The following is a 25030-nucleotide window of genomic DNA, read 5'->3' as shown; positions in this document are numbered from 1 at the left end:
ATATTGCATCACTTCTCCAACACTAAAAGCATCAATATAATGTATAACAATATGAAAAAAGTTACTATATTATTGGACAATAATTAAAAGAGCTGGTACTTGAATTAATTATGGATGTCATCTGAATTGACTTCTGCCTCTGCTGGGATCAGTATCATATCATACAGCCAGAAGATAAATCTGATATTATACTTCATAACAGATGCTAACAGTTAATATTTTAACACTATACTACATGTTTTATAGAATAATTTAGAAAAATGCATATCACTTTTCATTTGACCAACTTAACCCTTTCATGCATGAATTATGAGAACCTTAATGAAGATTTTTGTTCCTGAGTGTTTTTATTCCTCTTTAGGCATGAAAAAAAAAAAACAATGTGATTGCATTTTTTTTTTTTTATCAACCTGTTTTTCATGGAGTTACAAAAATGTCCACTCAGCTACACCATGAATTTTATTCTTGAAGCAATGAAACATGTATTTAAAACCCAATATCATAAAGTGATATGAAAACAGTGAAATGAAACCATGTTTAATGCAGCTAATCTGATGTTTTCTCACATTTTAACATATTCTAATACTAGTTATTACTCACTTCATGGAGATAATATGCAAAAAATAAATATTAACATTTGATTTCCACTCAAGAACCAATCAAGAACAGCAAAGTTACAATAATGGTATGAATTGCAGCTTATGAGATGATGCATAAGTGTCCACTGTGTTGGTTGATATGGAACTAAAACAAGAAAACCCATGAATATACAAGAGTAAAGCTGTAGAGTAACTGCCCACTGTAGTGACCACTATGCATGAAAGGGTTAATAGAGGTGAAGCATTTACAAAGTAACAAAGATATAAGACAGAGGACAGGCAGCCAGTAAATGAACCACTGTAAAGGAGGAACATCTAGTCATAGTAGTGGTGCACAGTCTTATTTGAACTCACAACTACATGCATGAACTGAAATGACTACATTCTCGTACAGGCGTTCTACTTCGCTTCAACGCTGAGGCAAGCTAAGGATGCTATCTTGTTTGTCATCTGGTTCAGCAAAAAGTGCATAAATGTAACGTTACTTGCAGCAGTGCTGTCCAACCTGTCTGCTCCTCTGCGTTGCTACATGTAATATTTGCGTTGAGTTGAAAGAGTACACTCACTGGAAAGGCACACCTTGCGAGACCAGAAAAACAAGCCGAGCACTGCACCAAGGCTCAATAAAAGCGTGAGCCAAGGGAACATGACAAAATGACACCAAGGACAGACCGAATCGTCTGTCTTATTTCATTATTAATAGCATAGCAAATGAACTTCTTATTAGAATATTCAATCAGCTAAGTTAATGTAGCGGTCAGGTACGAAGCTAGCGGTGTCTAGTTCAGCAGCGACCACAGGCTGAGTTAAACCCAGTCGCAGATTATAATAATGACACAGCTAGGTGTTAGCTATCCTGGCTAATACCATTATAATGCTACTGTAATGACACAGATACAACACTGCTGACTCCACTGCAGCCGGTGTCGTACTGCAGCGTGGTTAAAACAGTCCGAACACACTTTACGACAGGACTACCTGAGATAAGCGCACGAGCTAGCAACTCACCGGTGGAGATAAGCCGACACGCAATCCTGACAAAGTTACCCGACTGACCGAACAGATAAAGGTATCTATCGGACACCTCTGTTTTCAGTGATGATAAAAAATCACATCATGATGAGGTCACACAGCTCCAGCATACGCTTCAACAGCAGAGAGTGGGGTGATGTGATGATGCGCAGCCAGGTTACTCCTGGACATTGACCTCCGACCTTAACTTCCGCTATAGAAATACGAGATATAGAAAAGATCCAACGGTACTTTTAAAATGATAAAATTAAATAAACTTACTTTTCGATGTAATGATTCAGTAAAAAGTAAAAAAAAAAAACCCACAATGATCAAACAATATGGGAAAATAATAAATAGCATAAATTATAAACACAGTGACACCACTCCTCAATTGAAAAATCTTCCGAGGAGGTTGTTTTGATTTCCTTGCCAGCTTTACTAAACAAAATTCACAATCCTCAACACACAGTGTCATAAAAAAAAAAAAAAAACTCCTCGTGCTCGTAGTCCTGTCGAATGACTTCAATGCGTCTACGGCGTCAGAAACAGTGTACACAAACGGAGTCTTGTCTATCTCCTCTAATTCTAGGAAGGTCTGACACGGACAGCCAATCAGATTTCAGCGTGACCCGTGGCCTGCGTTTGGGGAGGTCTAGGCAGGGGCGGGTCACGGAAGGGGCGGGCCTTTCCTTTAAGTGTCTGTCTGGTGCGGTGGTACAGCATGTGCTTTGGACTTACAGTATATAGACCGCTGCCAAAAATGCACGTGTGTTGTTTGCTTAAAGCATCATATTTAAAGGCAGTTTTATCCGAAGGGGAGGTCAACTGATGCCAGTACCTTTAAAACTGATGCAGTGAGTAGCAGCTCAGCAAGCATAAGTTGAAAAGGAATATAATGACAGAACAGTTGGACAGTTTCTAAGGTTTTTGAAATAATGATTCAGGGAGCATGAGACGTATTTTTTTTCTATCTATCTATCTATCTATCTATCTATCTATCTATCTATCTATCTATCTATCTATCTATCTATCTATCTATCTATCTATCTATCTATCTATCTATCTATCTATCTATCTATCTATCCTGCTCAGCTTTGACCTAGGACAACCATTCTCCTCATGTGAATAAAGGAGGGAACATTAAAACTTGTCTTTGCGTGGAAGATCACTGTTACTCAGTTTTTCTATTTAGAATTTGTCCTCTTTGCTGTGTCAAAGCATTTTGGAATAGGAGGGTCAATAAATGACAATAAACAGAGGCTCACAAGGTGTTAATATCTGTTTTTCCATTTTTATCCACTAGATGGCAGTCTCTAAGCACTATGACACTATTTTCTTTTCCACCTACTGTATATCCTTTCAACAAAGCTGTTACATACTGTATGTAGCCTCCACAACTAACAAACACAGCAAGAAAAGGAAAGACAGCTTATTTATATAGCACATTTCACACTTGGCTTTCAACATTAACATTAACAGGGACTTTTTCTATGAATGATGAAGGAAGTCAAATATGTTTAAAAATGTGTTTTATTATAATAATTATTATTATTTTAGGTGTATAGGCATGCTGCCACAATACAAGAGATGTTTTGAGAAAACTGACAGTGAGCTGACAATAAGTAATTGTTGCATTGTGTCACTTATCTTATGTCTTAAAACATTAGCATTTAGATTGCAGTAATATGGAATGTCACAGTTTTGTAAATGTGTGTTTAAGAAAAGGAAGAAGGGACATCTAGAAGATAAAGCAATGTAGGATAGAGCAAAAACAGAAACCCCAAGGCAAACCTGCCCAGAGCGGAAGAGTTAGGCTGTAAGTAGGTGCAGACTGCAGTGAACTGAAAAGATAAAACTATAAAGGCATGCAATAAAGTGAATGTAAATGCATGTAAGCAAAAATCATTATAATACAAGAAATATACAGTTAATAGTATTATCTAGTAAAAATCCTTAGTAACATCCACCCAACTTTTAGCCCTAGGTTTGACATTTTTTCTTTGGATTATTATGGTGACACAGTGTTTTAAAGGCCCAGGTAGGCACTTTTTTCAGGAAAGAGAACACTACTCAGCAGATTTTCATGTATAACACACAGAGAAAAGTTAAGCAGGCAGTAGCTGGAGTAATTTCCTTATTTTCAGCCATGTGTGCAAAGTTTAGATGTTGTTAACTACAGGGAACCATCATTGTAGATTATGAATTTAGCATTTTTGTGAAGTACAACTTGGGATGAAATAGCATTGATAGTGGGGGATCTTATGATTCTGTGTCTGACATGTAAACAATAGCACTAACATGCCAGTATACACATACACCTGCAACAAAACCTTAACATCCTCTTTATGTAACTGTGAAAAACACATTCACACATACATAGATTCACAAAATCAAAAAACAGATTATACCAGCAAAAAATTACTTCCAATAAAAGTGTATTTTTAAGTGCTAGTGGAAAACAAATCCTGAGTTTTTTCTTAATAATTCACAGTGCTACACAGTCAAAAAAAAAAGTGGCATAGAGTTTAATTATTTATTATTGGCAAAATTAACAGTCCCCTGATATGTGTGGCAACTGAAATACATAAGGTTTTGGATATTTGTGAAAAATCTTATTTGCAGAATATTTACATGGTAAAGCTATCTGCATCATTTTAATACACAATTGTGTCTGTTCATTATCATATCTACCACTTCATTTGTACATAACATGAAATAGAGTCTGTTGAGGAGAAGTATTTAGTAAAGTCCTCAAATCAGATGACATCTGTTTTCCAGTTCATATGACCCCTTAGTGCTAGTTGTGCTTGCAGCAGTCCTCTGGTTGGCCCTGGATTCATATAATTATTGTTTATTTATGATGGTCAGACACTGGACTTGGTTCTCCACTGTCTGATTTGGACAGGTCTGATTGTGAACCTTTACTCAGTCTGTTTCTACACAGGCTTTGGCCGGATGTCACAGAGGAGGGGATATGATAAGGGCTGTATCGCATCCAGGGTCGAGAACTGTGGAAAGAGCGGTGTCGGACCAGGGCTGACGTGGCCGAAGAGGTAGGGAGAGCTGGAGCGATTGCAACTGGTGCTGCCATGTAATGTGGATATGAGAACAATCCTCCAAAGGGTGAGATTCCCTGTACAAAGATACAGCAGTTCATTAGTCCTATTGAAATGCTAGTGTGGATCTCATCTTCCTTCATGATTTTGATATGCAATTTTATGTATTCATTTTATACATATAGAGTTCCTTAAAGATTAGTAAAGAAATGATAATGTGACCAAGAAAATAAAAAAAATACAGACTAAAAATGGTCACTTTAACACTGGAACACCATTCTACTGTCACACAATACACAGAATAAAAGATGAATGCAATTGCAATTTTAAAGTCTTTGAAAACACCAAACATATTCAATAAAATAACCAAAAAAACACCCCAAAAAATCTCTTTATTTTAGTTGGTTTCAGAGGTAGAAGTCTAGCAAAGTCTAAACATTTTATTGTATACTATTTTTGGACAAAGGTTGGTACGCATTGAATGCAGGTATTTCATTGCTAACAGGGTTTGAGCTACAAAGTGATAATCATAAAATGTCATACTGTCATTTTATGTTGCAATAAATATCACTGCAATGAGCATTTTTTTCCGTTTGTCTACGCTGTCATATAAAATACTTACATAATGGTTCAGAGTTTATTTACGCAATGTTGATTTTTTTTGTCATTAGAATTGTTACCCTGCCCCTGAAGAGGATGCAAGGGGTACTGTTTTTGGTTTAGTTTCTTTCTTTGTTTGTTAACACTCTAGTAGCAAAACTATTGGTTCAATTCATACCAAATTGGGTTTATAGATTGCCAGTGACCCAGAATAGATGTCATTACATTTTGGCAAAAGTAGGTGAAAGTTAAAATTTTTAATGAATTTTTACAATCTTTTTTTTTTTTTGATTTACTTATAATGGGCAAAATTTCAAATGTCTGTAGCAACAAAACTATTGGTTGAATTCATATGAAATTGTTTGTATATATTGCCAGTGACCCACAATAGATGTGGTTACATTTTGGGAAGAGTAGGCCAAAAGTAAAATTTTTTAAATGAATTTTTAAAATCTTTTTTTCCTCCCATTTATCGATTGATGCCAAAATAAACTACAATACGTGCGAAGGGTGGGGTTTGTTGTGCTTGGCACCACTTGTTTTATATGTTATAACTCTAGATTTCTGAAATGTTTGCTCCATTATGACCGTAAATAATCATGTTAAACCACAAGTCACTGACTGATTGCTTTAATTCTCGTTCAGGAAGAAAAATCATCCGTAAAATGTAAAAGAAATATTGATTTGACATATACAGTGTTAACTATCAACAATATCTGACATGATGATAATCTTTCAAATCAACAGGAATGGGATATCGTATAAACTGTAACTGATCTGTCACAATATTTTTGTCCATATAGTGTAATGTATCATAAAATCACATGTCTGCAACATTGATGCACTGACAAAATAATGAGCTAAAAGTGAAAAATATAATACTTTGCCTCAGGATCACATGAAATTACAACTGTCTAAACTTGATATTTCTAGTCATAAAACATATGTAAAGTTTAGGAAAACTGACCCTTTAAGCCAGCAGACATGATTCTTAAACTCATGATGTAATTTTGGTAGTTAATTCTTAGTAATTTCACAGTTAATTCAGTAAAATAAAGAATATCATCTTCCTGCCAAGACATACCTGTGATGGCAATGTGTGCTGCGACAGGTGAAACATGACAGGAGATGGAGAGATGAGGTTTTGAGAAGATAGACATCCGTTATCTAGGTGATTTACTCTAGGTAAAGACGAAAACGGGTGCATCGTAGATGTGGTGGAAAAAGCTTCTGTTTTTCCTGATAGTTGTCCAGGATGAAACAACAAATGTGACCCATACATATGAAACTGTGGGCTGTTGACTGTGTTTGATAAAGCTAAGGTGTTATGGTACCCAGGTCTAAGGGGTGATGAGCTCTGCATTTGCATCATCATTGGAGAAACTTGGTCTTTGACTCCTTGCAAGGGTTTTTTGGAAGAATCCATCACCTCAAAGCACTTATCATCTGACGTTCCCAACACTGTTTTGTTATTTGTTGTGTCCTGATTAGCATTGCTTTTACAAGCAGTAGACTTGTTTTGCATGTCGTCACTCTGCAAACTCAAATTAGAAGCATGTTCAGATTTAGAACAGCCGGTATCAGGGTTGTCCTCATCTTCCAGGTCAACATCAGAATCACTTCCAATGTTGTTCTCATCTGTGGGGAAATACTCATTTTCAGTGCTATATGCATTAAGTGAATAAAACAATGGGGGCAGACATGATAGGCATAAAAGTTATTTGAGCAAAGACTTACAGTTTTATGTTGGCATAAACTATTCAATACCTTTTCTTAGTTAGATTTCTGTTCAGTGACTGTGTAGAAAATTGAATTTCATAGTGGTACATAGCACTAACCCTAACATTGGCATAATGGTTATTTCATGGTATAACACACCTTGACTGGTCGGGATGGTCATGAGACGGCTGCTCACCAGTTCCAGTGAAAGCTTATCACTGGTACTACGTATTTCACAAGAGTCATCAGACTCTGCACAGTCCTGATCAGCTTTGCTCTGGTCCCCAATCATCAACAGGGAAGAAATGGTTGACTGTTTATTCCTGTGGACAAAAACTCAGATATTAGCCCACATGTAGTTAAAGTACACTACCAGTCAAAAGTTTGGACTCACCTTCTCATTTAAATGGCATGAGATGGACTGCAGATGGCCAACCAGTGCTCAGCATCACTGGGAACTCCCTCAAGACTTTTGGAAATCATTTCAGGTGACTACCTCATGAAGCTCATTGAGAGAATGCCAAGAATGTGCAAAGCAGTAATAAGAGCAAAATGGGGCTATTTTGAAGAATCTAAAATACAAAACATGCTTTGAGTTATGTCACACTTTTTTTAACAACATAACTCTATTTGAGTTCATTCCTAGTTTTGATGACTTCAGTGAAAATCTACAATGTAAATAGACATGAAAATAAAGAAAAAACAGGTGAGTCCCAACTTTTGACTGGTAGTGTAAATGCTCTGTTTTGTTTTCTGACAGCAAAACAAATACCTCTTTTCTCTTCGCCCATTTCCTGTGTCTCTGAATCCTTTGGCAAAGGGATTGTTGTCAATTTTTAGTTGGGTGATCTGATGGGGAAAAAAAAACTCAATTCAGTTAAATTCAATCAAGTTCAGTTCAATTCAAATCAAGTTCAATTCCATTCAATACTTTATTTTCATTGTATAAAAAACCACAATAAGATTGAAGTTCAAGCATATTTCAGGTAGAAAGAAAGTCTGCAACTTATTCACTGAACAAAGCTCACAGACACTCATGTAATGACAGCCTGAATTGTACTTGATCTACTCCATTAGTTGTCTTGCAAAATTATGTAGCATGTTATTTATTTTTTTACTATAAGAATATATGTGGTAGTCCATATTTTTTGCAGGGTCTGTCATTTCACTGTCATAAAATAAGTAACTTTGATAAGATGAAAAATATGGGAATATTTTCATTCAGTGTAAAAAAAAACCCAAAAAACATTTCTGAGTATGTGCAAAAATGGAGTGGTGTTGGGTTCACCTGTTCATTCTGATAAGCAGTAACGGCGATAAACTCGGTCTCAGGGAAAACATATGTCCGGAAAGTGCTGTAAGGAAGTTTCAACAGGTCGTTGGCTTTCACAATGTGAAATCTGGGCTGGTATTTATGCATTGAATTCAAAATTGTCTGGAAAACCAAAGAAGAAGAATGTCAGAATTCAATGCTAATAACATGAAAATTAAAAAAAAAAAAAAATTGAAAATAGTTAGTTGTTACGTACAAAGCCATGCTTATCGGAGACATTGTTGGTAAGTTTGAGTTTATGAAATGCAACAGGTTTGGACATCCAATGCTCTCCTTTAGATGGGCTGTCTGGATGGATGTACATGCGCTTTGGCATCTCCGGGTCAGCTTTACCAGCTGCAACCCAGCGGGAGTTGTAAAACTTATAGCGACAGTCATCAACAGCCACAATGTCCATTAGCAGGATGTACTTTGCAGTTTCATGCAGCCCATTTACCCACACTTTGAAAGGTGGAAACATCCTCCTGTAAAACAGTGTGACAAGTGTGAATGTCAGGAACTCCTTTTAATTTCAGGAACACTGTGCTTTTATTTACATACAGATTGAATAAATTAAGGATCAAAATATTTGACAATCAAAGTTGTGCATTAATGACTAGCTATGAACTGAAGAATGACTACTGACATTTTTTTTTTTTTTTCTCAGTATAAAACAGCACATCTCTACTCATCTCTCTCTATGGTATTGGTTCACCAACATCAACATTCTGCCTAGAGTTCAGGATAGTTAGTCATGAGGGACTGCAGTGAAGATTTTTTAGCCTTGGTGGTATATCCTCCTAAGACCCAGGAAAAGTCAGCAAAGTACAAGCTTTTTTGTTTTTTATTAAATAAGTGCCTATATTGGAATCATCATGACGCAACAGTTTTTTCAGATGCAGTTTTTAAAATTTTTATGGAATGTCCTTTGTGGTGGACAGTTTTCTTTTCTTTTTTTTTGTATAAAGTTGTGAAACTCTTGTCCACAAATGTTGACAGTGGGTCTTAGGAGGATGTATTTGTGACATGTTTAGTGAGTTTGGCTACTTTTTGACTTTGGTTTAGATGGCATAAATAAGAGATATGAATCAGTATGTATACATGAGCGGCTGTAAAGCTGTCACTTATCTGACTAACACCTCAGTGCATTTAAACCTTATCAGGTAACATCATAATTTGCTTGTCCCTAAATAAAATGTTAAAGATCATCACAGAGGTCATCTGAGATCAATACATTTATACATTATCCAGTTCTGTTCAAATAGGTCACCACAAGGCTAGTCACATCTACATTTTGGAAAACTTTATCATCATGGCTTATGAATCAAAGCTGAAAACTAGAAGATGATCTGTTCTGTTAAAATGCATTCATGGGGCATTTGAGACTTACATTAAGTTATTAAAAAGGTTACAATATGTGTCCCATTATAACCACAAAGTCACAAATTATTACTTGAGTTTTACTGATTTTTGTCAGGTGGTGTAACCAGTCATGATAACAAGGACAGAGGGATAGTAAAAAAAAAAAAAAAAAAAAGAGTTTCCACCCCTTTGGATGGATCTGTTTAAAAATTTAAGGGGTCTGTCCTTGGCCCTACCCTTGTACAAAGATTCACAAGCATCAGTGCACACACACACAAAAAGATGCTATTCTACAATAATATGTATAAAGAAATGCACCATTGAGCTTGTAAAATAGGTAAAGGGTAAAGGTAGTTTATGAAAACATATCAAGTTGAATTACATGGATGGATGGATCACTACCCTTTTTTTGTCTTCAAAAAAATGTGCATTTTACCTGTCGGAAACTTTATTTTTTCCCAAATTAATATCAAATTAGCTTTTTAAATGCATTTTAATTGATATTTTACATTTATTGTATCCTGCACAATAGAATTGCTTGTCACTTTTAAGTTACCAATGGCTGGTCCAGTAGTCTTTGCCCTTTACTGCTCGCAGATGGACAGTCTATTGTCTCATGGAACAACTCAAGTCAATTCAAGTCTTGTTTTGGGGAGAGAGCACAGAAGTAATGATAGAAGAAATAGAGAGAAAGCCTGACAGTTTATGTCAGTGATTTTCAACCTTGGGGTTGGGACTTCACGTGGGGTCACCTGGAATTCAAATGGGGTCGCCTGAAATTTCTAGTATTAATTAAAAAAAAACAACAACATATTAATAAAAAATATATGGTGAGTTGACAGAGACAATCCCAATTTATAAAAGACATGACAAACGGTGAAGCTGAAACTGAAGCACTGTGGTACTGTTTATCTTTCAGATGTTCATTGTAGTCAGTTTAAGATGCTGCACTCTTTCATAATTCATAGTTTGAGTTATTGGGTTGTTTTGTTTGTTTGTTTTTTTCAGTATTAATTTGCAGCCTTTTAAATCCAAGCTGGACTGACTGTACATATCCTGACCAAGGGAAATAAAATCCTCACTTTGTGCAGCAATCTACACCTGGCTCTTCTGCCTCCGTCCACTATAATATTCTTTATATAGCCTAAATGTCGTCTAAAATTCATATTTGCAATATAGTAGCCTATAGCAAACTACTACATGATCAAAAACACATTAATTTTAGCAAAAAAAAAAAAAAAATCTCCGTTTTGAATGTCTGGGGTCAGCAGAAATTTGTGATGTTAAAATGGGGTCACGAAAAAATTAGATAAAATAAAAAAAAATAAAAAAAAATAAATAAATAAATAAATAAAACGGGGTCACGAGCCAAAGCAGGTTTGGAACCATGGGTTATGTTTTACAAACAGTTCAAAACGAATGGAAGCACAGACGTCTACATAGCTACCACATTACGTGCCAAATTCCGCTTTCGGGGACAGATGGTATTAGTTTACTAACCTTCCCGATTTTGTAATAACCATCTCCGTTCCCATTTTATGAAATGCGTTCCATAAATTCTTGGACTCCAGAGTGACTTTGGGGTCGTCTTCCAGTCCGTCCTGCGGTTGTGAACCCTTCACGGTGCGCGCGGACACCGGCTGCAGGTCGCGCCTCAGAGCCGCGCGCATCCTGGTGTCACAGACAGCACGGTCTGAAGGAGACTCCGTTAGGGGGGAGGCATCTGGGAAATTCAGTGCAGGAATGAACGAAGGCTGAGCGGGGGGGAAAAATGTTGGCACGGGAAAGGCAGGCTGGGGACCCTGAAAAGGATGGTAAGCCATGGCAGCCGATGCGCAAACTGGAACTCTCATCAGGGCGTCCGGTTGAACCTGCACATTAACCCCAAAGTCCCAGCCTGGGTGTCACAGAAGTCTATGTCCAAACTGAAACCAACTTTTTTACATTTCTGCGAGTTGTTGTATCTCCAAAAAAAACCCACCAGACTGGGTGCATATGACATGAAGATCCTTGATGTGTCCAGTAGATCCACCCAGTCAGAGCATGCAGAGGGCACTGGGGGACAGGCTGCACACGGTGTGGCTTAGGAGTGAGGACACTAATGAGGTTAAAAAAAAAATCCTGTTTGTAGTTTCACTGCCTCACTGGTGTGTTCTCACATGTAAATCATTTCAAACATGAAATACATTTATTTCCAGCAGCTACCCAGAATAAGTATACGCTGTAAGCCCGGATAAGTAGAGTTTACTCAAAAAATCTGAGGCAAGTGATTGCACTTAATGATTTGAGTAATGATCGACTAATCAATTGGTTTAAGTAGGTTCAACTTTAATGCTAAAAGTATTGAACTTAAACGATTAAGTTGAAAACACTAAAAGACAAGTTATTTGTACTTTAAGTCTGTTGTAAAATCAACCCCACTATCCAACCATTCAACACAGCATTTTAGGTTACACTGACTAACTTTCTCCATTGCAGCCAGATTAATTTATCGTTCATCACACAACTTTTTTTTAAGATAATCAAAATCATACTCCTATTCCTGATCAAATTAGCTATGATTTTATCCAATTTAATATATCATAAGTTTAATGGAAATAACCTTAATGTCTTTTGCTGGTACAAGAATTGATTTTACTTTGACAATACTTGGAATATATTCTACTACGTGAGTGAACTCAGACGAACAGGAAAGCAATTGTTCTTCCTATGGCTCTGACTCATAGTGCAGCTCTGCAAAAATACAAAAACAAACACAAAAAGGGCGATAAACATTGCCATACACACATTAAGTCAAAATTAACATTAACACCACAACCCCGCTGAACCCCTGCACATAAAAATAACACATTTTCAACAACATGCCCAATACCCACAATGCAATGCGAAGATAAAAAGGTGTGGTCATGACTAAAACTTAGTGATTAAATTCCATTCAACTTAAACTTTTTTGTACTTTCAACTATGTCTACAAATTAGTAGAATATACTTAACATTTTAAAGTAACATCATAAAACTTAAATCATTTAAGTGCATTGTAATTAAAGCATTTTAGTAAATACAAATTCCGGGCTTACAGTGTAGCCTCCACCACACACTGTAAGCCTGGAAATTGTATTTACTAAAATGCTTTAATTACAATGTACTTAAATGATTTAAGTTTAAAATGGTAAGTATATTCTACTAATTTGTAGACATAGTCAAAAGTGCGAAAAAGTTTAAGTTGAATGGATTTAAATCACCAAGTTTTAGTCACGACCACACCTTTTTATCTCCACATTGCATTGTGGGTATTGGGCATGTTGTTCAAAATGTGTTCTTTTTATGTGCAGGGGTTCAGTGGGGTTGTGGTGTTAGTGTTAATTTTGACTTAATGTGTGTATGGCAATGTTTATTGGCCTTTTTGTGTTTGTTTTTGTATTTTTGTAGAGCTAAACCATGAGTCAGAACCATAGGAAGAACAACTGGTTTACTGTTCATCAAGAGAATTGCTTAACTAGTGAAATAGTGAGGTTTCCCAAAGTAGAAGATCAGCCTGTACTGGTAGATGACAGTGTGTTAACATCTTTAGTCTCCATTTATGCAATATTGCAGTAAGTTGAATAATAATACAAATCACTTTATATTGCAGAGAGATTTTAATTTGAATCAACATAAAATTGAATATAATGAACTGATGATAATAAGTCTAATGATTGTTCAAAACAATTGACATTGCAACAAATTTAAAGTTAAATCAACTTGGCATTTAGTGTGTTGTACTTAAAATAGCAGTTCCATTTAAGTTTAATACACTCAAGTTTTCATTACTCATTACTTAATTTTTTTAAGGCAGTGAGTTACCTGAGATTTTTTAAGTAAACTCAACTATCCAGTCTTACAGTGCAGTAAGAATTGGATTTTAGGGTTGAACACTATCTCTAAACAGGACAAATGACCAAAATATACCTGGATATATATGTAATTATGTTACTTTAGTAATGGAACTCATGTCTATTTCATACTATACTGCTACTAATGATAAACTATGAATGATAATGTTTTTATTTTATAGAAATTAATGGAAAACAATTGTGCCATATTGAAAATTTTAGAGTGAACCAAAGAATACAATGTTTTAACAATGTTAGCTGTTTTAGAGGATCCGTGTTCAATGAGTCATATTTAATGACATGTAGGAGTGAAGTGGCAGATTACAATTATAAACAGTCTATGCAAACGCAGGCTGTAAGACAGTTTTTTTGTAAATCACTCTGTTTGTCTCCTCTCTATTCCAATATTTAATTGTGTGTTTGTTTAATACCACTATTCAGTTGTAAGATCATGTTCAGAAATCTGAAGCTCCTTAGACACAAGCAGCTGTTGACATAAGGTCACAGCAGCAATTTACAGTAGTAGATCACTGGTTTAACAAAGGGGAACTTGAAGATGGTGTGTTTTATGAAGTTGATAAAATATTTGAAGAAGAGCATGATGGTTAGACATGAAAAAAAAAAAATGCTGAATTATAAAAATGTGTCTCATGTTGACAATATGGCAACACGGTGGACCGTATCGTGACATATTCAGTCTGTAGCAGTTATCCTTTTCTTGTGATTATACACTGATGGCAACATCCAGGGCCCGACTGAGACTCATTTTCAGCCCTGGAGTTTCATACCTCAGACCGGCCCACTTTAGATCACGACCAATTATCATTAAAATCATGTAATTATAACCTTACATTTTAGGTCTACACACTGTTCTGCAAAGCCTGAGACAAACAGAGCAGTAGAGAGACTGATTTTTTTCACAGTAAGTCAGCCACTTGGGGTTTGTTCCATCTTTGCTATTGAAAACTTTTGGTATAGTAATATTAGGGGTTTGACGAGGATAAGAAAACAATGTCTGTATATCCTGTGACTGAGGGTGAGAAAAGTAATCAAAGCTAACAACAGACTCATCTTCATCTGTCTCATTTGTGACTAGTGGTTCAGGGTTGTGTTGCTGAGCTGCTCCTCTGTCATCAGTAGACTCTGCTCTCCCTTTCACACTTCCTCCAGTTTCTCTAGACTCGCCTGCACCTGTATCACAATAAAAAATGATATCTACAGACATTTTGACTTACTGAACTAATTAAGATATTTACATTGGCAAAATATGCAGGCTTATTTGATAGTACTTTATGCTATTACCTTTCAGTTGTGGGCTTTGTGTATTTACTGTCTCACTTTTAATGATAAAAAATAAAATATGGTTTGGGTATAGAAAGTGGTTTTACTGAAACTAATGCTTGTTCACACAGTCTGTTCCAACAGCTCACCTTTTCCTTCCATACTGACAGGAGCAATCCCCTCATCACTACTGGCTCCTGGCTCTGCTTCTGACACTAAAGCACATTTTAAAAATGGTCATAATTCTCAGCACAAATCTTCTATTTTGCAAAGCCTTCATGACAGTTTCATTCATGTAGGGCTGAATTATCCAGCATCTCAGAGCACCTTTCATATTGAACAGGCCTACACCATACTCTTCATTGTAGCCTATTTATTCTAATCATCTTCCCTCTCTGAGCAGTCCTACCTGGCCACTCTGGACTTGTGGGCTCATGGCTGCTGTCTGCTGCTGGATCTGCTTTCTGACTCTGAGGAGCTACAAGACAAAGTTTCCCAGTTATGTGGTGTCGCATCATACTATTATTTAAATTGCATAACGTTATGTTCCATGCCACAATGCCACACAGTTCATTGACTTGATAATCAACTAGCTTGAAAGGTGGTTTACCAGTTTCATCGTCCTCATTAGTTGTTTCCAACCAGAGGTCATTTTTGTGAAAAAAGTTGCAGGTTTTGGTACATTTGGCTGCGTTTGCTTCAAGAACTTTCCTCTTCTTGGTTGCGTTTGCTTCCAGAGCTTTCCTCTTTTTAATTCTTGCTTCTCCACACCACCCTTGCTCTTTCTATTATCCATGTTTCAAACAGCAAACACAGCTGACCATCGACAGCCTACAGAGCACAGATCGTATATGCTCCACAGCTACAGTATAGAGCTACTAACTGTATGCAAGGACGTATTACGCCAAGGTGCATCTGCAATAAAAAAAGGAAGAAAAACAACAGCTTGCTAGTAGAGGGGGTGGGGCCCAGGAACAGCGGTTGCGGTTTACGTGATCAACCCAGTGCTATGACTGAACACCCCCCCCCTCTCAAATAAATAAATAAAATATTAAATATATATTTAAAGTGAACTCTGGCCCTCGCAGCCTAAATATTATACCGGCCCACCAGGAATTGTCCCGGTCCTCCCGATTAGCCAGTCTGGGCCTGGCAACATCACTATGAATATACAGCTCTGCAAATAAATCCTTCTAAATTCCCCTTAATCTTACAACCTGGATGGTGCTGAAAGGAGAAACAGATTTATTTAAAGACAAACAAATGAAAGGACAAAGAGAAAACCTGATGGGAGATGGCAGCAGCCAGAGTCTGGTGGGTAATGGGGATGGTGGTGAAGTCCGGGTTATGGCAGGATGTGGTGAACAATAATCTGATGCTGCACAGCCACAGAAAAGACCCTCACAGCTCCTAATGACAAGGAGCTGTGGCTGTGCGGTGTGTAGCAGGTGGATGAGGAGGGAGTCTGATTGCTGAGAGAGGGACCAGCAGCCACGCTGGAGTGGACTACACAAACCTTTGAAACACATGTAGTTCTGGTTTTAATAAGACTATCTGTGTCTTTGTTAAGAAGACTTGGCACCACTTTGTGGACATCCCACAAGAGCCAAAAGCTTTCTCCTGTCACTTCACATTTAGGAAAGGTCCCAAATCCTCATGCTGCCTGCTCCAGTTTTTGGTTCAGTACATGGCCTATTCTGCTCTGCTTTGGAAAACAAAAGAAAACACAAAGAAATAGTAATCACTGAAACATCAACTGGTTTACTACCCTAAATGTAATCTTAGCTAAAGACCAATAAGTGCAAGCAGCCTTTAATAACACTAATGAAAAAGGCTACACCAAAGTTTTCTCTAGATTTTTAAGATCTTCTTTGGTTCCAAATGTGTTTTAAACCAAATTCACTTGTATTATCCTCATAACCAAATGTCCTATTTGAATTTACTGGGGGCCTCAGGGTTGCATCTCTGCTTTTTTGCAGATGATGTGGTCTTGATGGCTTCATCAAACTGTGACCTCCAGCTTGAACTGGGTTCACTGGGTATGAAACTGCTGGGATGAAGATTAGCACCTCTAAATCCAAGGCCGTGGTTCTCAGTCGTTAAAGGAAGAATTGCGTCCTCCAGGTTGGGGAAGAGTCACCGCCCAAAGTGGACGACCTTAAGTATGTCAAGGTCTTGTTCACAGGTGAAGGAAACCTAGAGTGTGAAATCCGCAGACGGATCGGGGCAGCATCGCCAGTAATCTGGATGCTGTAAGAGTTGTGGTGAAGAAGGAGCCAAAAGGCAAAGCTCTTGATTTACCAGTAGATCTATGTTCCTACCCTCACCTATGGTCATGAGCTGTGGGTGAGCTCGCATCTTCATATAGAAGGCAGCATGGAAGTGATTCCAGTGTCCTATTATGTCAGTACTGTTGCCTTATTTCTAACACATACATTACAGTACAAACCACTGAAACAGTCCTGCAGCAAACATTGCTCTCCTTAAGCCAGTGTGGTATTAATTCAATGCTACACACTAAATTGAATTTTCTTCTGCCATTTCAAAATATTTGCAGAGAGACACTTGGTCTAATAGATTAACCAGATGAATTTTGGGCTGCATTAACTCATTTGCTGTGGTGTTTCAAGCCCAGACTAGGAGTGTCTGGGATTCCAACCTAATGTAGTGACGCAGAAGTGGAGCCACTACTATTTACAGAGAGGGCCAAGTATACTTCTTGTTATTACTGCAGGAACTATGAATAGCCTAAAATTTAATCAGAGCCTTACAAATGCATTATAAGATACACTCGAGGAGCCTCTCAAAATTAGTTTAAAGTGGCATTGGCTACAAAAGCAATCTTTGTTCATTTAAAGAAATATTTTGCTTCTTAAACATGTTACACACTCATATGCCAAGCAGACCTCCTGTGATATGAATAAATAGTTTTAAAGGCCAATAGAGTTCATTTGTTCTCCATAGACTATTATTAGCACTGCTATCCACTTAAATTTATTAGATTTACAGGAAGGCATATTTTCTTACAAATTCATTTATAAAGCTATTAGAGGAACAAAAAGGCTTCCCATTGTCCAACAGATCAGCTAATACATCATTTAGTCTGTTCTTTTGTACAGCATCTACACCATTTCTATGCATTTTCTGGAAATCAGTGGTGTCCAAAACCACTGGCAGCCCACAAAGCATCCACAAGGTTTTGTAAAGTTTAACCAAGTTTAACTAGTCTCCACACAAACGGTCAGGTGTAGCAACTTCTACCGTGGCACTTAATATTTAAATGAGTACATGTAAGTGTGAGATATAGGAAAGAGGATTTTGTTTTTAATAAATTCTACTTTTTCAAGTGCTCTTCATGCCTTACGTGCATGAAAGCCACATCAAATACTACGCAAATGTAAGCAAATTACTTATTAACTTTATTCCTATTTTATACAGTCATGGAAAAAAATTATTAGACCATCAAAAGTCATCAAAAACAATGGTTATGCAATCAAGTACTAACTCCTGTGTGTATCATGTGACTAAACAGACAGAAAAGAAAACATGGAATGCCTAAAAGCACTGTTTTTGTCAGTACAATGCCATAGATATTGATGTAAGAACTGAAGTGATTTTGGTTATTATCAAGAAAACATGGAAAATGGATAGATATCAGCTCTGAAATTAAACTCTTCTGAGATATTTTTTGTTGTTATCATTATATTTGTCCGAACAAATTTACCTTTAGTTGTAGTAGGCATTAAAATGTACAAGAAATTGAAGAAAACAAGGGGTGGTCTAATAATTTTTTTCAGTGACTGTATACATCAGTAATGACCTTTGACCAGGTGTAATAATTACAAACAGAGTCCAAGTTACATTTCGTCTATCAAGAATAAATCACATTGTCACAGCCATATCATGAGAAGAGGTACAAATATTTTATTCCAGCTTCATGGCAACAGTAGTTATACCCCAGAACTCACAATGAAGAAATGTTGGACGGTGGCCATTTGGTCATGACATTTGTGACCTGTTCTTGGTAGATGTGGAATTTCTTTGAATTTTACACATTCAGCAGATCAATTACACTGTGAGCCCGGACTTTGTATTTACTAAAATGCTTTAATTACAATGTACTTAAATTATTTAAGTTTTATTATATTACTTAAAATGTTAAGTATATTCTGCTAATTTGAAGACATAGTCAAAAGTACAAAAACAGTTTAAGTTGAATGGATTTAAATCACTAAGTTTTAGTCATGACCACATCTTTTTATCTCCACACTGCATTGTGGGCAGTGGGCATGTTGCTGAAAATATGTTATTTTTATGTGCAGGGGTTCAGCGGGGTTGTGGTGTTAGTGTTAATTTTGACTTAATGTGTGTATGTGTGTTAATGTTTGTTGGCCTTTTTGTGTTTGTTTTTGTGTTTTTGTAGAGCTGCACCATGAGTGAGAGCCATAAGCCAAACAATCGCTTTCCTGTTCATCGAAGATTAATTCCATTCAATTAAAAATTGTATGCCTTGCCAAATAAATTGCACTCCCTGTACTGACAAATTACAATGAACAGGTTTTCTACCTGACTTCTATCCACGCTACAATATGTTAAGTTTAATAATTATACAAAGTAATTTATATTGCAAAAGATTTTAATTTAAATCAAATTCGAATTGAGTACAATGAACTGATGATATTAAGTTAATGATTACACAAAGCAATTGACATTGCAACAAATCTTAAGTTAAATTAACTTGGCATTTAGTGTGTTGTACTTAAATGGCAATTCCATTCAAATCAAGCATCTAAGTTTAAAACACTCAAGTTTTCATTACTCATTACTTAAATTTTTTAAGGCAACCAGTTTACTCAAATTTTTAACGTAAACTCAACTTATCTGGTCTTACAGTGAAGCTAATCCTACTTTCTGGGTTAATGACTGTAAAGGCATTTAAGCAGGTGACACCATTACAACCTTTTGCTTAGTAGCACTGATGTTGTTGTGACGCAGCCTAACACTGACACTTTCACATGTATAGGAAGACAACATGCATTTGAATGTGTATGCATGTGTGTTTAATTTGTAAATGAAATAAATCATTGGGGATTTTTTGGTTTGATATCTTTACATGTACAGTTGTCCTCAAAATTATTCACACCCCTGCCATTTTTTGTGTGATTTTTTTTTTTTTTTTTTTTTTTTGTGATGAAATGAATGAGTTTCGTCAAGTTTGTTGGTGACTTATATGTGATACACAAGTGAGGGAATAACAACAAATGATACTTGAAGAAATACTTTGTTTCAGGAGTATTTTATTAATGGATTTCCAGAAAACACTATGTTCAAAATTATTCATACCCTAGGTTAACTAAGTCTATTGTCTTTTCTTTATGGTCAGTAGAGTAGCCTTTGTTCTTGATGATGGTTCCTTTAAGTGTCCACATGTTCTCTTATGTCTCCTGTGAGATGTTGGTCCACTCTTCCTGGGCAAAAGCCTCCAGCTGGGTCTAGTTGGATGGTCTCCTACTTATCATTCTGGTCTTCAGCTCCCTCCACAGATTCTCTATATGATTTAGGTCAGGACTTTGACTAGATCATGTCCTTGAACAACTACTGCACTACCTTGACGGTATGCTTGGGGTCAGTGTTCTGCTGGGACGTCCAATCAGGAGTTTCTCAGCACTTTCTCAACTTAAGAAGAGTTACTCGAGGTGAATTTGACTTCATTGGCTGTCTCCCCAACATCCCAGCATTCCCTGTCTCTCTCAACTGTTGCCATTCATACAAAGTAGAAGGGATTCAGAAGGCAAGGCGTGATTGTATTATCATTGGCATAGATTTCCATTGCATCTAGACAACGTCACTGAGTTGTAAATAGCTTACTTATTGCAGTTCTAAAACCGGAGGAGTACATACAATTCAATTAAGGTCTTAGTCACAACTTTGCCTTTTTAGTCCCTTAAACCTGAATTGAGTTGTAGTCCAAACACTGTAGTAGGCTTTTAGAAACAAAAATATCCAAAAAAGTATTTACATTTTGTTTTCAGACAATTTAGAATAAACATACTTACATAATCCATTTTCACGAGATGATCCTGTTTTTTGAGAAAACTGAGAGCTACAGACTATATTATGTTTTTACTGTTTATTGTTCTATTTTAGCTTTTTATTTTTAACTTGTAGATCGTCTATGTTGAGAAATCTATTGGTTGTTATGATGTAATGCTGTGCACAGTGCGCAGAAAGTCATCTGAAAGAACGGGAATGCACATATTTTACTACATCACTTAAATAGTTCAACTCAAATCAAGACGAATATAACAATAAAAATCAAAAAGGTTCTTTCTTTACTTTGAGGAGTAGTAATATATACTTAGTGCCTGGCTCTAGAGATTACGGTCTTCACACAGTGTAATTCAGGGCAACAGGATTACCAGTAGGCATTACCGCATAACTCAACGCTCCCACTACAGTAATCCAGCAGGATAACTTCTCACCTGTGCCTTGGAGCAACGACCCTCGGTGGCGTTATAATCCAAGCTTCAGAGGTTTGATCAGAGTAGGAGCTTTATGGGTCAGATGGATGCCTTCATAGCTTACAAGGTCACATTAGCAAAGGAAACAAAATAAACAACTTCAAACTGATAGTCAGATCATACCCACTGAATTATTAGTGGTGGTATCAACCAGAAAACATATTACAGCATTTAACATGACTTTAAACATAGTCATGTTAAATATCCATTAGTGGACTCAACTGTCTCAGCAAACCATAAACCATTCAGACACCATCACCTTCTCAATAGGACACATTGCAGAGGGCCAATAGCACTGCGACATGATTCTTCAAATCTGCTTAGGCTTGACATTTAGAGACTTATACTGTCCCATCCCTGGCCCCATCCATAGATCAGGTTTTGGAACATTTTCATCACATTTCTTGGAACCTTACAGGTGTTCCTAAAACAAAAAATTGAGTAAAGTACAAACTTTTAGATTAGACACTGTCTGTTGTATTTCTTGGTTGAAATATCAATTTTAATTAGTTCTTTTAATGTGAAAGGAACATTTATAATAAAAATAAATAAATCAGCTCAGTATAAATAATATGTGATCACACAGAGACTGGTAGAATAGGCAACTATAACCATTGTTGTACCTAGACAGGTTGATTTGACTTAATCATGTCCCAAAGTGTGTGAGGTGAAATAGATTTCATGAGGAAATCACCCCAGGGCTTTACTTACTTAAGAATCTTAACCTCAGCAAACCTCTAAATCCAGGTTCAAAATGAGCACGAACCAGTTTTGGGTCACATTTATTTCTCTTAAAGTAAAAAGCCATTGTAACCATGGTGTAAAGAACATAACTGGTCTAAGCAAATGTTTTTCAACTGGTTTTTATATTCCAGATATAAGGGGAAATTTATATAATGGAAAATAGAATTCAGTATTGAGTATACATGTTTTTCACTTAATGTTTTGTAGAGGTCTCCACACTTATTGTAGTTTGTAACTCCCTACAAATTAGTACATTTTTGATTTGAAATCACTTGATTCATATTTCAACTAAATATTAATTAGGAGATTTTAGCAAAAAAAAATATTAATCAACTGCAAATGTGAATACAGAAACCTATGCTCCAGATGTAACCTCCTCTGCAGCTAATACACCATTACTCATATACAAGTCTTAGTGAACACTTTTTCCATAAAAGCATCATACATCTATCATCATCACTTAAAAAATTAACAGGAGATGGACCGTCACCCTCAAAATCACCAAGAATTTCTTTCTGAAAGCTCACTGTTATTTTAGAGTACAAAACAATGATAGTTTGTCAGTGCCTACTATTCATCTTTGAAATTACTCATATCAGTAATGTGATGGAGACACTGATCCTGGTACCCAATTGAAATTATAGCCATTGGACTGGATTGGATTAAATGACAGGTACCCTCTTTCCTCATCAGAGTTCCTGGAATAGAGGATATAGAAGAGAGCCTAAGGAAAGCAAATAAGCCACTTGAAACCATCTGTTTCTTGTTTAAAGTAACCATCATTTCAGACTGCTACACAGACTGCACAACAAAAACACCCTGGGCCTTCACACAAAACATATGAACTACAAAAAGGGATTTGTGCATAAACTCTTCTGCAGTTTTAACAAGACTGATCAGCAGCCACTGGACTGGCTCATTGGGAATAATCACCTTTGCAGCCCTAGGGCAATTAACTCATTACATTAATCCAGAATTGAGAAACTAGATGGGACAGAGGTTTCCTTAGCTACCTCTTGATAACAATAAAAAGAAATCATGAATGAATGAATGAATGACTAAAAAAAAATAAAATAAAAAAACCCCATAGATAAATGCCCTGCCTTTGCCCATAGGTAGCAGGGATAGGTTCCAGCACCCCCCGCGACCCTAGTGAGGATAAAGCAGGTTGAGAAGATGAATTAATTAATTAATAAATGAACATAAATATATGAATAAAGTGATATCAGTTATACCAGTGCATGTACTTACAAAAGAGCATAATAAGGCCAATATTGGACAATAAAGTAGCTCTGTATGCACTAAAGCAAGTGTTTGATGATGTACTAAAAAGAAAATGATGTATACTTGCATTATAGAACAAAAAGAGGAAAAAGATAAAGGTGAAACAGTAATATAAATGTCCTTTAGGTACTTTTTACATTTCAGTGACATTAAAATGTGATACAGTAAGCAGAAAGGAGTAATTGTGTAGAGACTTTGAACACAAAAGTGAATAAGTGAATGTAAAGACAACAAGACTGTGGTAGAAGATGAGGACTACACTAACTGATGGCTGTATTAAGAGTATTATGAAAATGCAAATAACATTTTTCTAACTAAATAAAATACATTTCAATGCAGTAAACGACAAAATATAGGAGAAAATTGTCATTTATCAGAATTGGTTCAAACACATTCATTTTTTGCTTCCATCTCTCATATAGAAAAGAGGGGGAAAAAAGAGGGCATGTCATTTCCCATCGTCTGGACGAGTCTTTCTCCTCATAGCTCTTACTCCAGAGTCTCCCAAGAGTGTCAGAGGGCAAACCATCAAAGGCCTGTTGAAACACAACTAATACTGTCAGACTGAGCCAAAAGAGAGTGAAAGAAGTAAAGAGCGTTTTTGACATGTAAGGAATAGGTTATCAGAAACCTGTGTGTACTCAGCTATCTTTCAGGGGTCACTTCTAGTTTACTGTGATGAATCTTATTTGCAAGAAATGCAGGGAGGAGAAAAGCAATAGAAATGGTGGACACGGGGACGCTCCACTGGTTGATGCGCTGTGACAGACTGTCGGCAACAAGGGGGCAATGTTGCATGTTAGGCAGATCAGCAGATGCCGGGCTGACAGTCAATGAAATATTGAAGTTAAGGCACTGCCATCATGGATGTGAGGACTTAGAAACAGACTACAGCTGGGGAAAAGAAATAGGTTTCTAAAGTTCAAGGTTATGAAATACTGCATGATGTCGTTTACTCTGATGGGTGTTCTTCAGACGCAAAAACACACCCTTAACATGGTGAAATAATGGCACACAGAGGGCAAAATGCATAGAGCAGGCCAGGCACAATATGTGGAATCTGTTCAGTGTTGTGTAGTAATGAATTAATAATACTTCTACTGTATATCAAGTATGTTTTGGGAGAATGTGTACTTTACGGAGTATTTTATATTCTATTTACTTTCACTTCACTACATTTCCTAACTCAATTGCATACTTCTACTCCGATATCTTTTCAAAGTACAGTATTGTTAGTCATTACAAAAAATAAATTAAAATAAATTGGGTGTTTACACTGCTGAGATTACCGGTCACTGCAAACAAAGTCTGGAAGCTGATTTGCCATTAGGCCTAATCCCATAATTAACAACTTCAAATGCTTGACCTGTCAGTACTCTGTTGATGTGAGCAGCCGGGTAATATTCCAAATTCTGACTGTCTTTGGTTGGTATTAACATTTACTTTTACTTTTGCTTTCATTACTTGAGTACATTTAATAGTAGATTACTTGATATACTTAAGTACAGTAAATACTAGATACTTAAAGACTTTAACTTGAGTAGTATTTCAGTTGGTGACATGAAAGTACTTTTTTGGTAGGGTACCTGTACTTCAGTTCAAGTATGACTTTCCAGTACTTTATACAACACTGAATCTGTTTAAAGGTGATATTTTACACTTTAAT

General features: G+C 36.5%; 2 protein-coding genes and 1 long non-coding RNA gene across 12 annotated transcripts in view; 1 reads left to right on the top strand and 2 right to left on the bottom strand.

Annotated features, from left to right (window-relative positions):
• Positions 1 to 1395, bottom strand: part of acaca (acetyl-CoA carboxylase alpha) — a 36286-nt gene extending 34891 nt beyond the window's left edge. For 4 of the 10 annotated variants that reach the window (XM_030153434.1, XM_030153439.1, XM_030153441.1 and 1 more), the window contains exon 1: positions 1166 to 1393. In XM_030153434.1, coding sequence (XP_030009294.1) covers positions 1166 to 1247 — 82 coding nt within the window. In that variant the 5' untranslated portion in view covers positions 1248 to 1393. Of the gene's footprint in view, positions 1 to 1165 lie in introns of all 10 variants that reach the window. The other 6 variants (XM_030153437.1, XM_030153436.1, XM_030153433.1 and 3 more) reach the window with 3 other exon arrangements.
• Positions 1396 to 2839: 1444 nt separating this feature from the next.
• On the top strand, positions 2840 to 4003 carry LOC115433411 (uncharacterized). The gene is made up of 2 exons (XR_003937358.1): positions 2840 to 3241; positions 3558 to 4003. It is a non-coding gene; the product is annotated as an uncharacterized LOC115433411 (long non-coding RNA).
• On the bottom strand, positions 3667 to 11720 carry LOC115433410 (T-box transcription factor TBX3-like). The gene is made up of 7 exons (XM_030154799.1): positions 11163 to 11720; positions 8518 to 8785; positions 8277 to 8423; positions 7761 to 7837; positions 7148 to 7311; positions 6354 to 6907; positions 3667 to 4746 (listed from the first exon to the last, which is right to left on the bottom strand). The coding sequence occupies exons 1-7, from the start codon at positions 11513 to 11515 to the stop codon at positions 4465 to 4467; spliced, it is 1845 nt and encodes a 614-aa protein (XP_030010659.1). The 5' UTR covers positions 11516 to 11720; the 3' UTR covers positions 3667 to 4464.
• Positions 11721 to 25030: the final 13310 nt, after the last annotated feature.

The sequence above is a fragment of the Sphaeramia orbicularis genome, chromosome 14 (assembly GCF_902148855.1).
Source record: "Sphaeramia orbicularis chromosome 14, fSphaOr1.1, whole genome shotgun sequence".
Classification (NCBI taxonomy): Eukaryota; Metazoa; Chordata; class Actinopteri; order Kurtiformes; family Apogonidae; genus Sphaeramia; species Sphaeramia orbicularis.
The sequence above is the reverse complement of the archived record's forward strand: the minus strand, read 5'-3'. Positions and strand labels throughout refer to the sequence as shown.